Below are 19,633 nucleotides of genomic sequence, written 5' to 3' on the forward strand. Positions count from 1 at the left end.
AAGGAGGGAAAAAGAATACCTTGGAGCTGGGGTGGCCGTTGCGTACAAGCCTGTGATGTTGCTGTTCTCAGGAGGGCTTGAGTTGGCAGCAGCATGCTTGCATCGGTTGTATATTGTCTAAAGCAACAAATACATGGTTTAAAAATGAAAATCAAAAGGTTACCCAGAACTTTAGGGATATTGGAGTGTGCTAACCTATCTACCCAAATTATCTTCCTGGCTAGGCTTTTTAGTGATCAAATTCATATAACATTTAAATTGAAAATAAGTGTAACCTTACATAATTTAGTAGTCTTCGATCTAACATATCTCAAACATGCTGTATGATTACAATTGTCTTTTAAATTGTGAAAATCAGTTTCACCTCTTACCGTACTAACGTCCAGAGGCAGTATGAAGACAATAAGAAAGCAGAGATACCAAGCTAGCAGTGTTCCAACAATTACAAGTCTGTGCTGTTTCTTAAAGTCTCCATATCGATGAAGTAGAAATAATGCCAGAAAAAAAACAAAAACAATCTCGAGTCCCAAAGCTGCACCACTCATTATTGAGCGTTCACTCGGACTAACCGAAGTAACTCAGTACAGGGCTGGATCATATCTGTAAACTGAAAAAAAAAAAAAAATGCAGTATTAACATAGGGCACAACCACTTGGAAATTTCCTAAATATTGTTTATTAATGCATGAGTAAATTCTCTGGAAAACTGTCAGCCTTTACAATGGACCATAAATAAGGTAGAAAGGATAATTCCTACTCTCAAGTTCTTATATCTTACTTTTAAAGCATATCTTGAGATTTCACATAAGTTATATCTTCAAGAAAAAAGATATTTTAACAAAATTTACATTAGTTCTAAAAACATTACAAACTAAGAATACTAGCTGTGAAGTTTCAATACAGTGTCATTTGGAGCTTATTGCTTAATGTTTTAAGTCCTAATAGAGAATTTTATACAAATTTACTACTGATTAGATCCTAGGGAGTTAGATATTTTATAAAATAAAGTTTTCCAAGTCATCCAAACCCATTTTCTAAAAGAGGGAGAGACAGAAAGAGAGATGAAGAGAGACTATTTGAAAGTAACATTTCTTTTGTTTGAAACTGTATTTTTCTTTATTGCTAATCTTATCTAAAAACTTTCAGAACTTGAAATTCTTAATTCCTTTACTGCTTCACAAAATATACTTACCACTTTCCATTTATCTATATAAATCTTATTTTCTTTTTAAAAAGTTACTTTACCTATTTTATATGCTTAAAAACTTATCAATGACTATTGAACAGTCATACATTAAAATTATTTTTATTATAAATGCTGATGATAATAAGCAAATAGTTTAGTTAATAGAGATAAGCAAATAGTTTATCTGCTATCTATTTACTCTTATAAAATAATTTACCAGTGTGACTCAATGGTTGAGCATCAACCCATCAATCAAGAGGTCACATTCCTGGTCAGGGCACATGCCAGGGTTCTGGGCTGGATCCCCAGTAGTGGGTGTGCAGGGAGCAGCCAATCAATGATTCTCTCTCATCATTGATGTTTCTATCTCTCCCTCTCCCTTCCTTTCTGAAATCAATAAAAAAATATTTTTAAAAAACAATAAAATAAAATAATTTACCTTTACTAACTGAAGGCAATATGTACTTTTCACCTTTGCAAAATCAATGCTAGGAATTTTTGTTTGTCTATGAACTAACTAAATATTCCAAGGAATTGATTAATTCATTAATTAACATAGAAAAAAAGATTGTGATGCCACCCACCAAAAGAAAATAAGGCAGAATTAATAAAATACTTCAAATCAACAAACATCTCCAACCAAAACTAGTTATAAAAAGAACAAAGAACGTTTGGGTACTTTACAAGCTAAACTTAAATCTATGTGAAAAAATCATAAAAACATAAAAGTAATATTTAATAAACTATTTTCTTATTTCTTTATATTGTCGAAGTAGTTTCTTTCTATTCCTCTGTGCATTTCAACCAAATTTTCATTTTTCTTAAGTATCTAAAATTGTAACTCTTTTGTCACTATCCTCATTTCCTGCTATATTTTTATACTAAGCACTTATCCACCTGATATAACATATATTCTTTATATTTATTGTCTCCTTATAAGCCCTCCCTCTTCCACCTCCCCACTCTTACACAGATTCTATGAGAGCACAGGCTTGACAATTTTATTCAGTACTATATCCCAAGTCTCTAATATAGTGTCTGGCATGTAGTAGATATTCAAAAATATTTGTTGAATGAATAAATGAATAAAAAACATCACTATTTACTTTAATATATACACTTTTAATTACTGCTGACTTCAAAGGCAATGTAAAACTTGTTATGGTCTCCAAAATTGATTTTATCAATACTTATTACAACTCAAAAGGCTTAAAAATCTATTCACTACTACTACTCAAAATTTCAAAATCAAAAAATGTACACCAATACAATAAAAATAAGTCAGATCTTATCTTTAAGCCAAGAATAGATTAAATGGTTGGTTAGGCAATATCTCAACGTAGGCTATGCTGATGAAACCATAACCATCTTCAAGATCCAGCTTTCAAAAAATTGTAATTCAATGTGAATTTAACATAATTATTACCTGAAAATTTCCTTAGGGTTTGACATAGATATTTATTTGCCTGAAATTGTCCAGTGCAAGGAATATAACAATCATAGAAAAAAAACTCGCTATCAGAGATTATCAAGGAAATGCTAAATAAAGTATGGCAGAATCAAATAGATTACTGAAGTATAAGAAATGTTTGTTAAGATTATTTAATAACCTTAGAAAATTACCATAACATTAACTGAGAAACTAGATGCACACATTTTTACATAACATGCATAAAAATAAGGCAATGAAATATATGCAGATTGCAATAATAGGTGGTAAGATTAAGGGAATAAACAAACAACAAAACCACAGTTATAAACACAGAACTTGCTAATATTTTTTTACGATGACTGCTTTTTTAGTCTGTTTCATCACCAGCACTTTATGTTATGGACGAATACACAGAATTACGAATCTTTTATTCTAGTAATAAAGAAATGATTTGTTTCATCTCTTCCCATAGTCATTATCTGAGTCTCCTGCTGCTGCTGTAAACAATTACTGTGACTTGGTGGCTTGCAACAACACACCCACCTCACAGTTTATGTGGGTCAATATCTAGGCACAATGTGGCTCAACTGAGCTCTCAAACTCAAAATGAAGGTGTCAGCAGGTTTGTGTTCCTCTCGGGAGACTCTGGGGAAGAATCCATTCCTCAGTTCATTCAGGCTGCTGGCAAATTCCGTTTATGGTTACAGAACTGAGATCCTTTCGGGCTGTCAGCTGGCATCTGCCCTGAGCTCTCGAGATCTCATTCCAGCCTTTGCATGTGGCCTGGATCTGAGAGCCAGCAAAAAACACTCCTCAAGTCCTTCTCACTCTAGGAATCTGACTTCCTCTTCCGCCCTCAGATGGGAGAAAGCTCTGCTTTTAAAGGCTCCTCTGACCTCACTGGGCTCGCCTACTTCCAGGGATTTCGGTAGAGCTATCCTTCGGGGTCTATCACTGTTTACCACAGCATCTTTCTGTTCAGGGTGAACTCCTGTTGCCTTGTTATGACACAAGGTTAGGTCTGATCCCATGAAATTGGAGAAAGGAATTGGGTTTTCCCTAACCTGTGATGAGGAAATAATAGTTTTAAAGTCTATATCTTGACCTTGTGCCTAAATTCAAGTGAGGAATTATTTTTTGCAGTCCAGAATTATAGCACTTTCTAAGGTTCCTTATGAATTCCTGTAGCCTGTCTTTATTATTTCAGCTGAATAACTTCCTGCTCAAAGCTAGGGATACCTCCTTATTCTCCACCTTATATAGTTATTTGCATATTAACTTCATAAAATAACTTCATTAAAATCTAATAAACAGATTGGTCAACTCCAGTTTGGCTTATTTAAAAAAAACAAAAACCTTCATTGCCAGGAAGGGCAGCAATTTGGCAATTTGTATCAAAGACCTTAAAAAAGGTACTTACCCTTCATTCTAGCAATTCCTCTTAGAATATCTTAAAGAAAAACCAAATAGGAACAAAAATGTATATACAATGTTACTTTCTACAGCAGTGAAAACATAGCCCTGCCAGTGTGGCTCAATGGTTGAGCATCGACCTGTGAACCAGGAGGTCAGGGTTCAATTCCCAGTCAAGCCACATGTCTGGGTTACTGGCTTGATCCCCTCTCCCTTCCTCTCTACATCAATAAAAATATTTTTAATTAATAAAAATTAAAACATAGAAACAATTTAAGTGTTTGTACTAAATAGTCCAGGAAGTCTTAAAAATATCCATTAGCCTCATCGTGGTCCATTGCCTTTTTGAGAAAAACAGGAAGGGTTTCATAAATCATTAACCCTGCTAACTTGGCATGACTGATGGGAGCAGAGGTCTGTGCCTGAATCAAGGGCTGCCTACAGAACCACTCCACTGCAGACAGTGACTACAGGAGCCCACCAGATTCCACAGTCTAGAAGAAAAGGAGACTCAGAGACACTGCAGAGATGTCGGAGAATATATACCAGAAACACACATATATGCATGGACAAATATACATCAAAATGCTAACAGTAGTTGTCACAACGTAGTAAAGAGATGACTTCTACTGTATTCTTTGTGCTTTCTTATGGGTTTTTAATTTTACATCGTGAATATGTATTATTTTAACATTTCAAAATCATTTAAACATCGATATAGTAACATGAAGATAAAACATATGGCAACTAGAAAATAAAAAATTTTGCTGCAGCACTATTAGGTGCCTAAAATTACAACTACTTTAAAATACAAATGTTTTATTATACCATGGTAAACCAACTCTAATTAATAACTGTGTAACTTTATGCAAATGAAACTGTTAGCCGTGACCAGGTGGCTCAGTTGGTTGGAGCATCATGCTTGACACCAAAAGGTTTCAGGTTCGATTTCCGGTCAGGGCACATACCTAGGTTGCCGGTTCAATCCCTGGTCGGGTGCGTACGGGAGGCAACTGACCGATGTTTCTCTCTCTCTCTCAAATCACTAAAAATATATTCTCAGGTGAGAATTAAAAGGAAAAAAGAAAAGAAACTGTCAAATGAGGATAATCATCTCACAAGAGTTGCTATGAAGATCAAATGAGATATAAAAGTAAAACACCAAGTAGGAGTTCCAGACACAGAGCAGGTCTTCAATACATTCGTGTTACTAATCTCCACCTCCTTCATATCAAGTGCTTCTAGAACCTAACTAGCTGCCTCAACAGTCTCAAAGCATAGCTTGACCCTATATGCTTTCTCTCTCACACACAAAAAAACTATGCTTTTTGCTTCACATTCGCTGTGGTTATCACAGCCTGGGCCCATTCTCATTCCTATCAAATAAAAACCGATCTTCACTCAAGAAATTGCTCCCCTTGCCTCACGTGACAAACTGGGAGTACGTCCCTAGGTCTGCAAGGTAGCCCAAACACGCCTTGGTGGGACCGTGTGGACAGTGACAGAACCCTCTCAGAGCCATGTCAAGCAGCTGCACTGTATACCAATGTCACATAGGAAGACAATGCCATTCTTCTAGGAATATGCTCAAAATAGAGTAGATCAAACGGATCATTTGCTGAACTGTACACAGGTGCAAAAATAAACTCAAAGGCAAAAGATGAAATATGCCTCTGACCACAAAATTGGTCCTTCTAATATTAATGAATATAATGAAAATGACAAAAATAAAAGAAAATGCTCAAATTTGAAGGCAAATCCAAATTCAGTCCCATGTGATTAGAAATAAAAAAAAAGAGAGACTTAAAGCTGTCATAGGATGGCATTAACACCACAGCAGCAAAAATAAAATGCTAATTCATTCATTCAATCAAATTTAAGTGCCTGATATGTATGCATAGTCTACCTTTCAAAATACCAGTTCTGAAAGTCTTCAACATTTAAAATCCAAATCGGTCTTTTACCAACCAAGATATTGTACAATATTTCTTTCAAATGCCTTCCATAATTAGCATGTTAATGTTACCGACTCGGAGTACTGTTCCCTGAGTACTTTACGGTTGGTGATGATTTTCCAGGCTAAATACACTTTAAGTGAAACATTTAGAGGTTAAGACAATTTTAAAATTTGAAGCATTCGAAATATTTTTTAAAAAGAGAGATAAGGAAAGAAAGGAAGGAAGGGAGGGAGGGAAGAAAGGAGGGAGGAAGGGAAAGAGGTGAGAGGGAGGGAAGGAGGGAAGGAGGAAGGAAGGGAGGAAGGAAGGAGGGAGGGAAGGAAGGAGAGATTGAGGAAGGGAGGATTGGTAGCAATTGAACACAAAACTTGTATCAAAATCTAAGCTTCTAAAACTGAATGAAAATTTTCCAACTAGAACCCAAGGATTCATCAGAATCAGACTGCGTAACCTTAAATATGTATCTCTACTCAGCTATGCGAACTAAGTAGGAGCCACCTCAAGATCCTAATAATGAAAAGGAACTAGAACCAGAAGTGCAAGTAATGCAAGTCAACAATTCTCTACCCCCAATCAAAGTTTTCATTTCCAAAGGTAAACATTATTCTCATGTTTAAAGATCCCAAGTATGGGGAGAATTCAGCTTAGAATACAGATAGAATACAAGAGAATGTCACCCCCACTTTAAAATGTGAAAGAGTCGTAACTGAGTTGGCAAACCAACCAGGTGAATTGAATTCCAAAGTATGCAAGCCATCTGAAGGTAGATGGACACATAAAAACTGTTTCACCTTTGCAAGTCCTGAGAGAGAGGCAGCAACATTGTGAGCAGGTAAGAAGAACACAAAGGAACTGTAATGGATTCTTAAAGACTTTAAAAGTAAAGAGATCGGAGGACTTTGATAATTAAAGAATGAGCCTTAGAATCCTTCCTAATAACAAAAAATTTTTTTTTTTAAAAAGGAGGAGTTAACATTTAGTATGTTTAGACAATTGAATGAAACCTCATAGCTCAGTAAGAAAGGACTGTTAGCACCCTTGTCTAATAAAGGAGAAAAATAGCAGAGAGGTCAGAGCTGGGATTCAAACCCAGGCACCCTGACTACAGAGCCTCGCTCACAATTAGGATACTACACATTCTCTTCTCCAGTCCAGACATATCTTCTTAATGCAACTTAAACTGTTTAAATAATTCATTTTGCTCAGTTTTCATAGTGAACCAATTACAGACATTCCCTATAAGTTATTCCCTTAGATATATCAAAGTAGAATGCTAAGAAAGTCTTGTTTAATATAGAATTCAACTAAGCCTTTTTACCTCGCAGGTAAGACTGCCATTACTTAAGGATAACATATGACTCTAATCTACATGGGAAAAGTAGAAAAGAAAACATAGAACAAATTAAATCGGAAAAGAACCCTTCTTAATCTTGTTTCCTCTAAGCTAAAGAACATTAAAAAAAAAAACACTAAAAGAATCTTAAGATTTACCTCATGCTGTGATGGAGCTAAGAAAAAAGCACACCGGCCTTCTATTTCAATAGAATCTTTTTTCATATTTGATGTTCAAGAACACCAATACACTACTAAATACTAAATACAGGTACACCTTAGAGCAGTGGTTCTCAACCTTCCTAATGCCGCCACCCTTTAATACAGTTCCTCATGTTGTGGTGACCCCCAACCATAAAATTATTTTCGTTGCTATTTCATAACTGTAATTTTGCTACTGTTATGAATCGTCATGTAAATATCTGATATGCAGGATGTATTTTCATTGTTACAAATTGAACATAATTAAAGCATAGTGATTAATCACAAAAACAATATGTAATTATATATGTGTTTTCCGATGGTCTTAGGCAATCCCTGTGAAAGGGTCGTTCGACCCCCAAAGGGGTCGCGACCCACAGGTTGAGAACCGCTGCCTTAGGGTCAAGTGTAATTTCCAGTCCTTGTTGGCCCCTCCTATGCACTGATCTTGTAACTATGTTCTTCCCTCTTTGTCTGATAAACACGATCCCAATTTACAAAGTCACTTTGTATCCTATTGGAAGCTTCCACAGAGGACCAGAAGTTACCACTCTAATGTCATTTTTAGATATAAGAGAAAATTATAATTCATTTGTCCTAGATACCGATCTAGTAATTCTACTTGTGGAAAGATGGTATAGCTGTCTCACTGATGTGGGACAACGGGTGTGTTGAATAAGATTAGAAGCTCTGGCCGGTTTGGCTCAGTGGATGGAGCGTCAGCCTGCGAACTGAGGGGTCCCAGGTTTGATTCTGGTCAAGGGCACATGCCCGGGTTGTGGGCTCGATCCCTAGTAGGGGACTTGCAGGAGGCAGTCAATCCATGATTCTCTCTCATCATGGATGTTTCTATCTCTCTCTCCCTCTTCCTTCCTCTTTGAAATCAATAAAAATATATTTAAAAAAAAAAAAAAAAGATTAGAGGAATAGCCCTGGCTGGTTTGGCTCAGTGGATGGAGCGTCGGCCTGCGGACTGAAGGGTCCCGGGTTCGACTCTGGTCAGGGGCACATGCCGGGGTTGTGGGCTCCATCCCCAGTTTGGGGCATGCAGGAGGCAGCCAATTGATGATTCTCTTATCATTGATGTTTCTATCTCTCTCCACCTCTCCCTTCCTCTCGAAAATCAATAAAAAAATAAAATTAGAGGAATAAAATTAATCAGGAAAATAAAATAATCCACAGCAGTTGCAATCACAATGCAGATCTGAAACCAGCAGACATCAATCTGTGCCTAGGTAGTAATCTCAAGTCTTCAATGGATACAATTCCTTCTACGAAATAGGATCACGTGTACCAATTTAAACTTTTATTTAACATATATGGAGAATAGCCATGCTTAGAAGGAATGCAGAGGGAAAAAAGTATTCCCATTTTTAGCAAGCTAAAGTATTTCTGTTACCAGGGCAAAATACTAGTGAAATATCTACTCTAGAATTTGAAGACTGATTTTCAAAGTTGACGGCCTCTCTCTGAAGTCCTATGTGGGATCTCATGCCCACCAATTCAGACCTTTCAAGTTCTCCGAGAACTGGAAATGCTCCCTCGCTCTCAGGCACTTACAGCACAAGCCTGTATCTCGTCTTCCAATTTAGGATCATCCCATCTGCTACACCTCTCTATCTATAAGGGCGGTATCTAAAATGGCCTCTCCCAATTACTTTATATGTCAAAACATTGCTTAATTCTCATCATGGCGTTTTAAAGTGTTTTCTGGTTTATTCTTTCTCCACCTTTAGCTTATAAGTTCCGTCTTGTTCACTTTACTGAAGGAGGCTATCATTTTTTGTTAAAAAAAATGTTTTCTCTAATGACTTGCAATTTTTAAGGGAAAGGATGTAGATTTCAAGCTAAGCCAACTGCTTTCCCCTTAGCCAAAGTAGCATAAAGGTAAGTTTGTGTAAAAAACAATCCAGAATATTTCATTTAAAAAATATTTTCCATATAAACCATAGTGTAATGAATTCTGAACATGCGGCCTGGTTATGCCTAGCCTAGTTTTCGATCGAAATCATGGTGTGGACAGATCCCCTGTTTGCACCGATGGCTCCTACTTTCAGGAACAAACTGAAGGTTCGGGAATACAGGTCTCTGTCAAGCTCGGCGACAAGCCTGAGTCAAACGACTACCTGGGCCGGGGAGGCTGAGTGCCAGCAGCAGGTGAATCACTGTGTCGTGCGGCTCACACAAGTGATTTCAGCGATGACGCCGGCCTGCTGGCTTGCCAACTGAATGGATGCCCTCCGTGTCCATCAGGGCCGCAGCTCACTCCCCCTCTCCGCCCTCGTCTCCCGGGTCACGGTGGCAGAGGCGCTCGCACAGCGGATTTCGCCCGGTCATGCAACCGGGAACAGGGCACGCTCCCTGCTCTCAGCGCCTCCACGCTCTTCTCGGGGACCGCGGCTGAGAGCAGCTCCCTTCCGGGCAGCGATGCAACCAGAGGCAGCAGGTAGAGCCAACGCCGCCGAATGGCTCTGCTGGGGGCCCTGGCGTCGCACACCACGGAGCCCTCGGCCAGCACAGCCACCTTACCCGTCCCGGGCTGCGCGGAGGAGCCTGGTCGAGGCTGCACGGGGAGGGCACCCGGCAGTGGCCTCCCGCTCCCCTCCACCTGAACCACCGCCCGTCCTTCTAGCTGCGCTTTATCCGGTCGGCCCCTCACTCGGAGCCTGGCAGGCGGGCATAGCGCCTGTTTCCCCAGCGAGGACGGGATCTGTCCACAGACCCGGTCCCCAAAGGCCGCAGCTGCCGGGCGGGGGCAGAGCAGGTGCGACGCCCGTGCCCGCAGCCTCCCACCTGGCGGGCGAGCTGGCCCCCGCCTCCCCTCGGGGGCTGCGGCCGCGGGCCCCTCCTTCTCCGCCGGCGCTCGGCCCCCAACCCCACCCCCCCACGGGCTTCACGCTCTTCCCCACGGGCTCACCGTCCGATCTCGCCAGGCAGCGTCTGGAAGGACCCGGACACCCCGCCTCCGCCGTCCAGCGTCGGGGACCCGCGCTCCCGGTGACGGCGGCGGCGGTCACCAGAAGGCCTGCGGGCTCCTGGGAAAGGGAAGCCCGATCCCCTTCAAGCGGCGGCTGACATGTCCGAGTCAGCCGGAGCGCCGCCCGCTTCCGCCTCCCTCCCCGCCTCCCCGGGGGGCCGGCCCGCCCCGCAGCCGCGGGGGTTTGTGGGTACCTCGAGGCTGGCGGAGCTGAGAGGGAAGGAAGTGGTGACGAGCTCGCCGGACTACGAGGCGGGGCAGGAACTACAACTCCCAGCAGGCAGCGGGGCCGCAGACGGCGGCCGCGGAGATGCAGCTGGAGCGCCCCGCGCGCGCGGAGGGGATGGAACGTTGCTAGAGTTGGCGGGTCTCGCTCCAGGCGGCAGGAGCCTCCCGCTTCGGCCCGCTGCGCTCTTAAGCCGGAATCCCGGAGGCGGGCGAGTCTGCAATTAGTGCACATATTTTAAATCCCGGAATCCGTGGACGCCATGCACCGGTAAAGCGATTACAAAGAGGGGCAGACTTGAATGGACCTTTTTAATTCATTTAGGCCACGAGTCTTGCTACTTGCTGAAATTGTTGCTAATGCTGCAATGGGAACGGGTTCTCAGCCCCTTTTGGGGAAAAAGCGTGGGTGGATGGATGGATGCTTTAGTGCGGTGGTCAGTGTGTGGTTTTATTTGTCTTTCTGTATTGGGCTTTCCTGCTCATGCTTTGAATGGCTGTATGGTTTCCCTCCACTTGAATAAATCCTTGAGGCCTTTTGCATGACCAGAATCGTAAATCAGAAAGCCTTTTTGATTTGCTCCGTTTTTTTCTTCTCTTTCATGCTTGGGAACTCGCCGCCGGCATGTAAAAAATGCAGTCCTGTTAGCTGCATGACTACATTGCATAACTTGCAGTTTCCTTTAGGCCTCTACCAATTACTTATGGGTGTGTTCTCAAAGGGAGGGGGCTATTGTGCATTTTTGCAGGAAACACCTCCAGGAGATTCCCGACCAGTCGAGCAACGTGGCCACCACCAGCTTCACTTGGGGATGGGATTCTAGCAAGACTTCGGAGCTGCTGTCAGGCATGGGGGTCTCCGCCCTGGAGAAGGAGCGGGTGGACAGTGAGAACATCCCCCAGGAACTGCTCTCCAACCTGGGCCACCCGCAGGGCTCCCCGAGAAAACGGCTGAAGAGTAAAGGGAATGACAAGGACTTTGTGATCATCCGCAGACCCAAGCTAAATCGAGAGAACTTCCCAGGTAAGGTATGAGGGTAAAAGTGTCAGTCATGGGAGGGCTGAGGTGAACTATTTTGCTGGTAAACCTTTGTTCTGGGATCTTTAGGATGGGGCCCTTTTAAAAACACCTAATTCTGAAGTTATATTTTCCAAAGAAAATAACTCATTGTCAGTGAAGTGTATAGGAATCTTGGCAGGTATATATAGATCTCCTAGTGCTCAATTGATTTTTAACCCATGTGAAATTTTAACCCATGAGAAGACACCCCTACCTTTTTCCCTAGAAAGGGATCTGCTCGCTCGAAGGCCAGCTCGGTGCCACTGATAAATGGGAACAAAGGGGATGATCTTCTTGCCGGACTCTCTTTTATTGTATTCTGCTGCCTTGTGCCCCTGGTTGAGCTCTTCGCCATAATCACATTAGTGATTTGTCAAAGGCTTGCTAAAGTGGATGTTCAACTAAGTGGCGGACACTTAACCAGGTCCACTCCCCAATGGGCTTTTTGTCTTGTGGTCTGTCTCCATTACGCAGCCCAAAGACCGAAGGCCAGTCCCATTCCCGCCATCCCCCCGCATCCAGCCAATGACTGAATCTTCCCTTCCCGTCTCCTAAGTATTTCTCATGCTCTCGTCTTCACCGAATATTGGAGTGGACTCATTATTCCAGCCTCTTCCTCCCCAGATCCATCCCCAGGGCTAGGCTGGGCTGACTGAAATGTAGAACCACCCTCTTAATAGCTTTCCACTCCCTTTCCTAAGCAGGCGATTGATTGAGTGCCTCCCAGGGCGGATCAGAACCGCAAGAGTACTCAAATCCATAGTGCACTGACCTGGGCTTATCCATTTTTCTTGCTAGTAAACCATTTAAGACATTCATGCAGCAGTGTTTGCTGAGCACATACTATGTGCTTGGCATTCATTCTTCTGGGGAAACAGCAATGAACAAAACGTAAATATTCCTATGCTCATGGAGCTTCTGTTCTGGAGAAAAGACACAATGAACATAATAAATATGATATGTAGTGTGTTAGTAATAAGGGCTGTGACTGAAAAAAAAAACCCGAAGAAACTTTGAACAAGCCAAGAGGGATTGGAAATCCTGGGGTAGGGAGATGGATGACCATTAAACAGGGTATTGATGGAAAGCCTCACTTGGACAGTGAGCCTTAGGCAAAGGCATAAAGGAGGGAAGGGCATGTGCCATGCAGAGATCTTGGAGGAGACAGCCCTAAGCAGAGGAAGCAGCCAGCGCAAAGACCCTGGGGCAGAAGCGTGTCGTGTTTGTTGAAGGAACAACAAGAAAGCCATATTCTAAGTGCGGAATGAGCCAAGGAGAAAGTCGAGGGACATCAGGCTAGAGGCGCTGGCTTGTTTGCTGGCTTGTTTTGCTTTAAAAAAATAATCTGTGTTGTGTGGTTTTTTTTTGGTTTTTGATCCTTTAGGAAAGAGAATCTTCAGATTATGGGAATCTACAGTAGGAGTTGGATTAGAAAGGCAGTAAAGGGTTATGGTGAAGTCAGGCAAATCTGGGTTTCAGTCTGTCTTGCTGTCCTCAGCCTTGGGCAGTTATTCGGGCTCTCTGGGCCTTCCTTTCGTTGTGAAATGGAGAAATAATACCCACTTCATAGGTCGCTGTGAAGATTAAACGAAACAGTGCCGTGACGCTCTTAGCATGCTGCCTGCACGTAGCACTCAGTAAGTGAACCCAGTTCATTTGGCCACATCCACTTGGGAGGCGGCTTCACTTTTTCTTTTGTCCCTAAAGCGGTTGGTCTGACCCTGTCCGTGTCGGGTTCTTTCCCTTCAGAGCTTAACGGCGCTGCTGCATCGAGTGTGCGGTGTGCCGCACTAGCAATTTGGTGCTTGACCACCCAAGCGTGGTAAAGACACTCGGAGCCCAATGAGCGGATGTGGACCAATTTGTCCAGCACCGGGAGCTTTTAACATGGAGCGTGATTGCTGTGTCCTTCCACGTTCACACACGCACACAGTTGTATAGTAAAAAGACTTCTTATTTCATATATATATATGTGTGTGTGTGTGTATATATATATATATATTATTGATTTCAGAGAGGAGTGGGGGGGAGAGAGAGAGAGAGAGAAACATCAATGATGAGAGAGAATCATTGATTGGCTGCCTCCTGCACGCCCCCCTGCGAGCCCACAACCCAGGCATGTGCCCTTGACCGGAATCGAACCTGGGACCCTCCAGTCCACAGGCCGACGCTCTATCCACTAAGCCACACCAGCTAGGGCTAAAAGACTTCTTGTTTCTAAGCGAGGCACTCTGGGAACTGGACAGGATGAAGGGGCGGTTGCTCTCTGCTAGGCAACTGCAAGTCAAGTTGAGGAGCACAGACAATACACTAGAAGAGGAGCTCACAGGGAGAGGCAGAAGCCAGCCCCCCCCCCCCCCCCTGTGGAGGAGGCCAGAGGAGGACTCGATTGTTCATGTGACCTCAGATATATAGGTCTGAAGTGAGAAGAGAGAGGCGGGGAGGGAAGCAGTGGGATCCATTGTACCGTTGGAACTGCACACAGCACAGACTGGTTCGTTGGTGTGGGGCGGCGTGGAGAGGTGAAGTCACTGATGGGGGAAGAGGGGCAGCTGGTGTGAGGGTCCCAGCGGGCCTCCCGGAGCCTGGTCCGCCCGCGCACCGAACCATCATTCCGGGGAGTTTTGTGTGCAGTTGTCCGGACAGGTGGCTCACAGCTCTGCCAGGATTAGGGTGCAGCAGGCCACACCTGCTTTCCACAGAGATCTGATGCCAGTAGCCCTGGACTGTGGGTTTTTCTTGGTTCTGCACTCAGCAGTCTCTCTGCAGGCCCCAAGCCAGGCTCCCATCTGGCAGCTAAGACCTCTTTATCTGTCTGCTTCCGAAGATAAAAACTATGTGACCAGCCCGTCCCAGGACAGCTCTGATTGGCCCTTGGGGTGAGTGTGTGGGAGGAATTAGGAGGAAATGGCCAGCAGTGAGGTCATTAATGGGCAGAAAGAGGACAACTGCATTTTCTTAGTGGGCATTAAATGCCTGTCCGGATCCTTTCTTCCCCACTTCCCCCTCCTCCCTCCAAACAGGATGCATGAAAACACGGTTGAACTAATTTGTTGATCCACTCTCCCATGGCGATTAAACTGCTTGAAATTCCAGACCCCACACTGGTTTCTCAGACTGGAGACTCCAAAGTTTAGAGAATGCTGATATCCCCAAGGAACCTTGTTCAAAGTGCAAAATTCCTGAGATGCTGATCCAAGAAGTCCTGCCTTGAAGCTGGGAATCTGCTTTAATAGCCCCAGGCACACATAGTTCCTCCAATTTTTTTTTTTTTTAACCAATAAGAAATATATTTTACATTGCAATCTTGGGTGTGTACCTGAAATATTCCCCCTTACTAAGGGATTTCGTATTCAGTTCCATTCCATTTTTCAAAAACAGTGCTGGTCAGCCCTGCCAGTGAGGCTCAGTTGGTTGGGTGTCGTCCTGTGAACCAAAAGGTTGCTGGTTCGGTTCCTGGTCAGGGCACATGCCCGGGTTACAAGCTCAGCTGACTGAGGTTTCTCTCTCATTGTCTCTCCCTTCTTCTCTCTCTAAAATCAATAAAAATATATTTAAAAGCAAAAAACAGTGCAGGTCAAACTAGACTGACTTCATGACTCACCAATGAATCTCAGCCTGCAGCTCTCAAAACAGCTCTGTTAGAGTCTGTAGAGGACTCTCCCAGGCACTTTCTTTGTTCTGTAGCTTCCATTCATTCATTCATTCATTCATTCAGCAAAGATTTACTGAGCACCATTCTAGAGATGACGAATACAGCAGTGAACATAACAGGCAAAAGACCCGGCTCTCATTCAGCCTATATACGGTACCTGATTCTCCAAATCCCAATTTCCATGGCTTGCCCATTGCTCTTCCCACACTCCGGGGGTGAGCATGTCTCTCACAGAAATCTAGGGTTGCGGGGTGGCGGGGATCATTGACGACCTCTGGTTTGGTTTTGCTGTGTTTTTGCTTTTTTTCAGTTTTGCCTACCTAGCCAAAAAAAAAAAAAAAGAGCTAGTTTGATCCAGTGTTTTCTCTTTGCAATTTGTGGAAGAGGAAGGAACATTTATCTCAGATGACGGAATCTATTGTATCTTCCCAGAAAGGAAGCCTGGGTTGTTACCACTTAACACAATCTAGCAAAGACAAACATGCATTGAGCCCCCACTCTTAAAAAATACACAAAAAATAGCAGGTGTGAGCAGCAGGGCCTGCCTACCCTTCAAGTATCATTTATCTAAGAGGGGCTGTTCTGAGAGTCAACGTCTCGTTGATGGGTAAGATGACTTCGGTGTGTTACATTGAATTGGAGTATAGGTGATGGAGGAGTCACGTATCCTGCAAAGATCTAATGCATAGATTAGCTGTTCCTCCCACAGGTGCAGTGATGAGGTCAGCGCAGTGGACGCCTGGGCTTGCACCTCAGGACCCAGTGGAAATGGTGGTGCCCGCGGCGGGTGATGGGCAGGGTTGTGAGCCTGGCCTCCCGCTGTCAGGGAGTTGAAGACCAGAGGCCTTGGGCTGAGTAATTGTTTCCCTTACTGTGCAGCCCTGGGCGGGTTAGAAGAGGCCCTGGAGGAAGGACCTGCTCTGGACTTTCTCATCCGCTCGGGGCACACAGACCAGGCGGCAGTGCAGTCAGGAATCCAGGAAACAGATGGCTGCTGCTGTGAGAATTAAATGTGGCAAGTCAGGTTACATTCTGCATGTCCCAGGCCGGATCCCAGCCGCCGGAGCAGCCACACGAAGACAGACTTCCGCCCCCTCTGCTTGGGCAGCAGCCAACTTCAGGCTGCGACACCCCGCCCAGGGGCCCTAGAATCTCTGTCACCCTGTGGTCAACGGAGTGGGGTCCTGGGGACTTGGCTGCTGGCGTGTTTTCTCGGCCACTGCTCCTTCCATCTGGTAGCCGCGTCCTTGACAGCTCTCAGCATCATTGTTCTACGTCCTTGACAACAGCTCTCAACATCTTTGTTTTACTCCCTCTCCACTTCTCCCTCCCAGCCCTGGTTGATGTCTTTTTTTTCCCTTTTTTCCATATAAATTCAGATTTAATTCTCTCCTTAACTCTCGTAGAACACCAAGTACTCAGAAGAAGGAGAGTATGGAATCGTAGAGCATCCTAGGGTAGAAAGAGGCGTGAGTTGGAGTCAGATCTGAGTTTGAATTCCCACTGTGCCCCCCGCTGGCTCTGTGTCCTGGTTCCTTTTGTCACAGTTACATCTTCTCCTGAAGCCCCTTCCCCAGCTCAGAGGCCACTCATGTTCTGACAGGACATTTCCTTTGTGTCCTGATGTGTCTTCAGCCTCATTCCCCCTCCCCCGAGCGCCAGCAGGCAGTGCCCTCTGCCACCTGGCCAGCCCTCCAGCGGCCGCCTCTCGGGCTCTGAGCCTCTCCTTTGGGGCGTGGGGTTGGGAACAGACAGAGCAGAGCCACATTTGACCTTTGGCTGGCACCTTGGTGAGGCTCTTCGGCCAAGACAGGTTTCCTCATCTGTAAAATGGGCTAATACGACTTAGTACATGGGATAGCTGCAAAGATTAGGTTGCTTTCCTAACTACCTGAGACTTTAGGCTTTCAGTAAATGGCAGTTTTGTTTGTTTGTTTTTGTTTTTAAGCCTCCCCCGAGGATATGGTTTTTTGATTCAGCTCATTCACAGTTTTCATGGGGAGAGTGAAAGGTATCATGCGCTTAGCGAAGATTGAGCAAGTGCTTATCAGTGTGCGAGGTGCTGGGCATGCAGGTCTGGGCGGGGGGCTGTGAACGCCCCTCGGAGGGAGGGGCATTTAAGTCCGGATCTGAGGGATGCCTGGGAGCTGGGGGTGAAGAAGGAAGTTGCGATGCAAAGCCCTTTAACGCTAGGCTTCCCTTGCGTGTGTGGCTCCCGGCCTGGCTTTGCTGCCCTCTGCAGACCCCTGCATTCATTGCTATGCCAGGTTTTCCTCCTGGCATTTTAGTGACCTATCTGCACATCGTTCCTGATTTCTTATGTCTTCCCAGTCAAACAGGAAGCACCCAGTCTGTTCATGCCAACTGCCCTGTACTTCACAGCAAGCCTCTCTGATTTTCCTCTCCCTCCATCTTTAGTGGACGCTTCAGTGCCCCACCCACAGCCCCTGGAAGCTCCCCATCCCCAGCGCCTTCTCTTGCAGGCAGATGTGCTGGGGAGTTAGCATCCCTCCTAGAAGCCCCCAACCAGTGACTGACGGCAGCTGGCAGATGAAGCCGCAGCAGCCAGGCCCTCGGCTGGGACACCTCTGGGTGCTCCCTTCAGTCCCCAGCCCACGGGAACCCAGTTGCCCATAGCAATAACCCCCTCGTGAGCATGCCCAGAGCTGGCCTCCTTCCCTTCCGCGCCGCTCGCCACTCCTTCCAGGGCCTCCCGAGACCACTTCCCAAGTAAACTACTTGAGTCTGATCCTCCAGGCCTTAGAGAGAGGGTGGTTTGGGGTTCTGGGTGAACCCCACCTTGCCTCCCTCTAGAGCAGCGGTTCTCAACCTGTGGGTCGCGACCCCTGTGGGGGTCAAACGACCCTTTCACAGGGGTCGCCTAAGACCATCGGAAAACACATATAATTACATATTGTTTTTGTGATGAATCACTATGCTTTAATTATGTTAAATTTGTCACAATGAAATTGGGGGTCACCACCACATGAGGAACTGTATTAAAGGGTCGCGGCATTAGGAAGGTTGAGAACCACTGCCCTAGAGGGAGTTCTAAGCAGCGTTGGAAAGAAGCGGCCCAAGAAGAACAGGTGCAGAGTCCATGGGGAAAGGACAGGAACGGAGACACGAAAGAGAAAGGGGGGGTAGACTCGCTGCTCCCCTTTCCCCATCTATTACACAGGTAATCGTCACAGCGATCCACTGGCCAGATCCTCTCTCTCCCCGCGCCTGCAGATGAGGAAACCGAGCCCAGAGGGAGGGAGTACCCGCCCAAGCTCACGGAGTTGGCGGCCGCGAAGCTGAATTCTGGGCAGAGCTTCTTCCGCCATCCAGTCGGGGGCTGGGGTCGGTGAGGGGTGGGGGGTCAGCACCTGTTGCCAGGATAGTCTTTGCAGATCATCGTCAAATCTCAGCCTTAGATGTGAAAGAACCAAGTATGTAATTTTCCTGCCAAATCAAACGCTAGGATCTGATCTCCAGATACAAGAGGTCAGGGGAGTTCAGCATTAATGGGAGAAAAACTTGAGGAGAACCTGCCCATCAACTTTTTTTCCAGTTAGGGGAGCCGAGCAGGAGCCTGGTTGGAGAACCTTTGACCTCTGTGCACTCTGACCTTGAAGGAACTTTGTGACAGTTGGAGCCACCGTGAGGAGCCTCAGGGTAACCTCTAGCTGCCTCTGCGGGTCTAGGTCAGGGGTCAGCGCTGATGACCTGCCTTCACCCCCCCTACCCCGAGGATTCAGAGCCTTTCATTTTGTCCTGTAGAGAGAGGCGCAGGCATTAACTGAGCAACTGCACATTGCCGCCTCATTCTTCTTCCAGAAGGCTTCCCTGACCATGCGCGCCCCCCACCCCCCCACAGCACAGCACCCTGAACCCCCCATTGCAGCCTGTCATGATGCTTCATTGAAATCTCTCCCTTGTCTGCATCTCAGACTCTGAGCAGGCATCCTTGCTCATCTTTTTATCCCTAGAACAGACCCCAACATATATGGTGCGTGGTTAATAAGTATATGAATGGAGGAGTGTTTCAGACATGGTACTAGTTCTTGGAAATACAAAGATTTTTTTTTTTAAATAGTTCTTGTTCTCAGGAACTTGCGGTCTAGTGAGGGGCCAGGCAGATGAGAAAGTAAGTAAGCAATTGGGAAAGTGACACTGCTGTTGGTGCTGTCCTGGAGGTCTTCCATAGGCG

The 19,633-nt window shown here is 45.0% G+C and overlaps 2 protein-coding genes across 18 annotated transcripts in view; one reads left to right on the top strand and one right to left on the bottom strand.

The window, feature by feature from the left end:
* LMBRD2 (LMBR1 domain containing 2) overlaps positions 1–10,578 on the bottom strand; it is a 45,302-nt gene extending 34,724 nt beyond the window's left edge. For 13 of the 17 annotated variants that reach the window (XR_002829621.1, XR_002829620.1, XR_002829618.1 and 10 more), the window contains exons 1-2: positions 372–603; positions 20–117 (exon numbers count right to left, since the gene is read on the bottom strand). Coding sequence is in view for 11 of the 17 variants with exons in the window: in XM_023754991.1 (XP_023610759.1) it covers positions 20–117; positions 372–545 (272 nt within the window). In the remaining 6 variants the exon portion in view is untranslated. Of the gene's footprint in view, positions 1–19; positions 118–371; positions 608–9,647; positions 9,669–10,438 lie in introns of those variants that run through there. The other 4 variants (XM_023754997.1, XM_023754992.1, XM_023755001.1 and 1 more) reach the window with 2 other exon arrangements.
* A 33-nt stretch (positions 10,579–10,611) lies between these two features.
* The window catches only part of SKP2 (S-phase kinase associated protein 2), a 55,830-nt gene continuing 46,808 nt past the window's right edge, over positions 10,612–19,633 (top strand). Inside the window, exons 1-2 of the mRNA XM_006090120.3 lie at positions 10,612–10,994; positions 11,473–11,747. Coding sequence (XP_006090182.1) covers positions 10,987–10,994; positions 11,473–11,747 — 283 coding nt within the window. The 5' untranslated portion in view covers positions 10,612–10,986. The remainder of the gene's footprint in view (positions 10,995–11,472; positions 11,748–19,633) is intronic.

This window comes from Myotis lucifugus, unplaced genomic scaffold (genome assembly GCF_000147115.1).
Source record: "Myotis lucifugus unplaced genomic scaffold, Myoluc2.0 scaffold_68, whole genome shotgun sequence".
Classification (NCBI taxonomy): Eukaryota; Metazoa; Chordata; class Mammalia; order Chiroptera; family Vespertilionidae; genus Myotis; species Myotis lucifugus.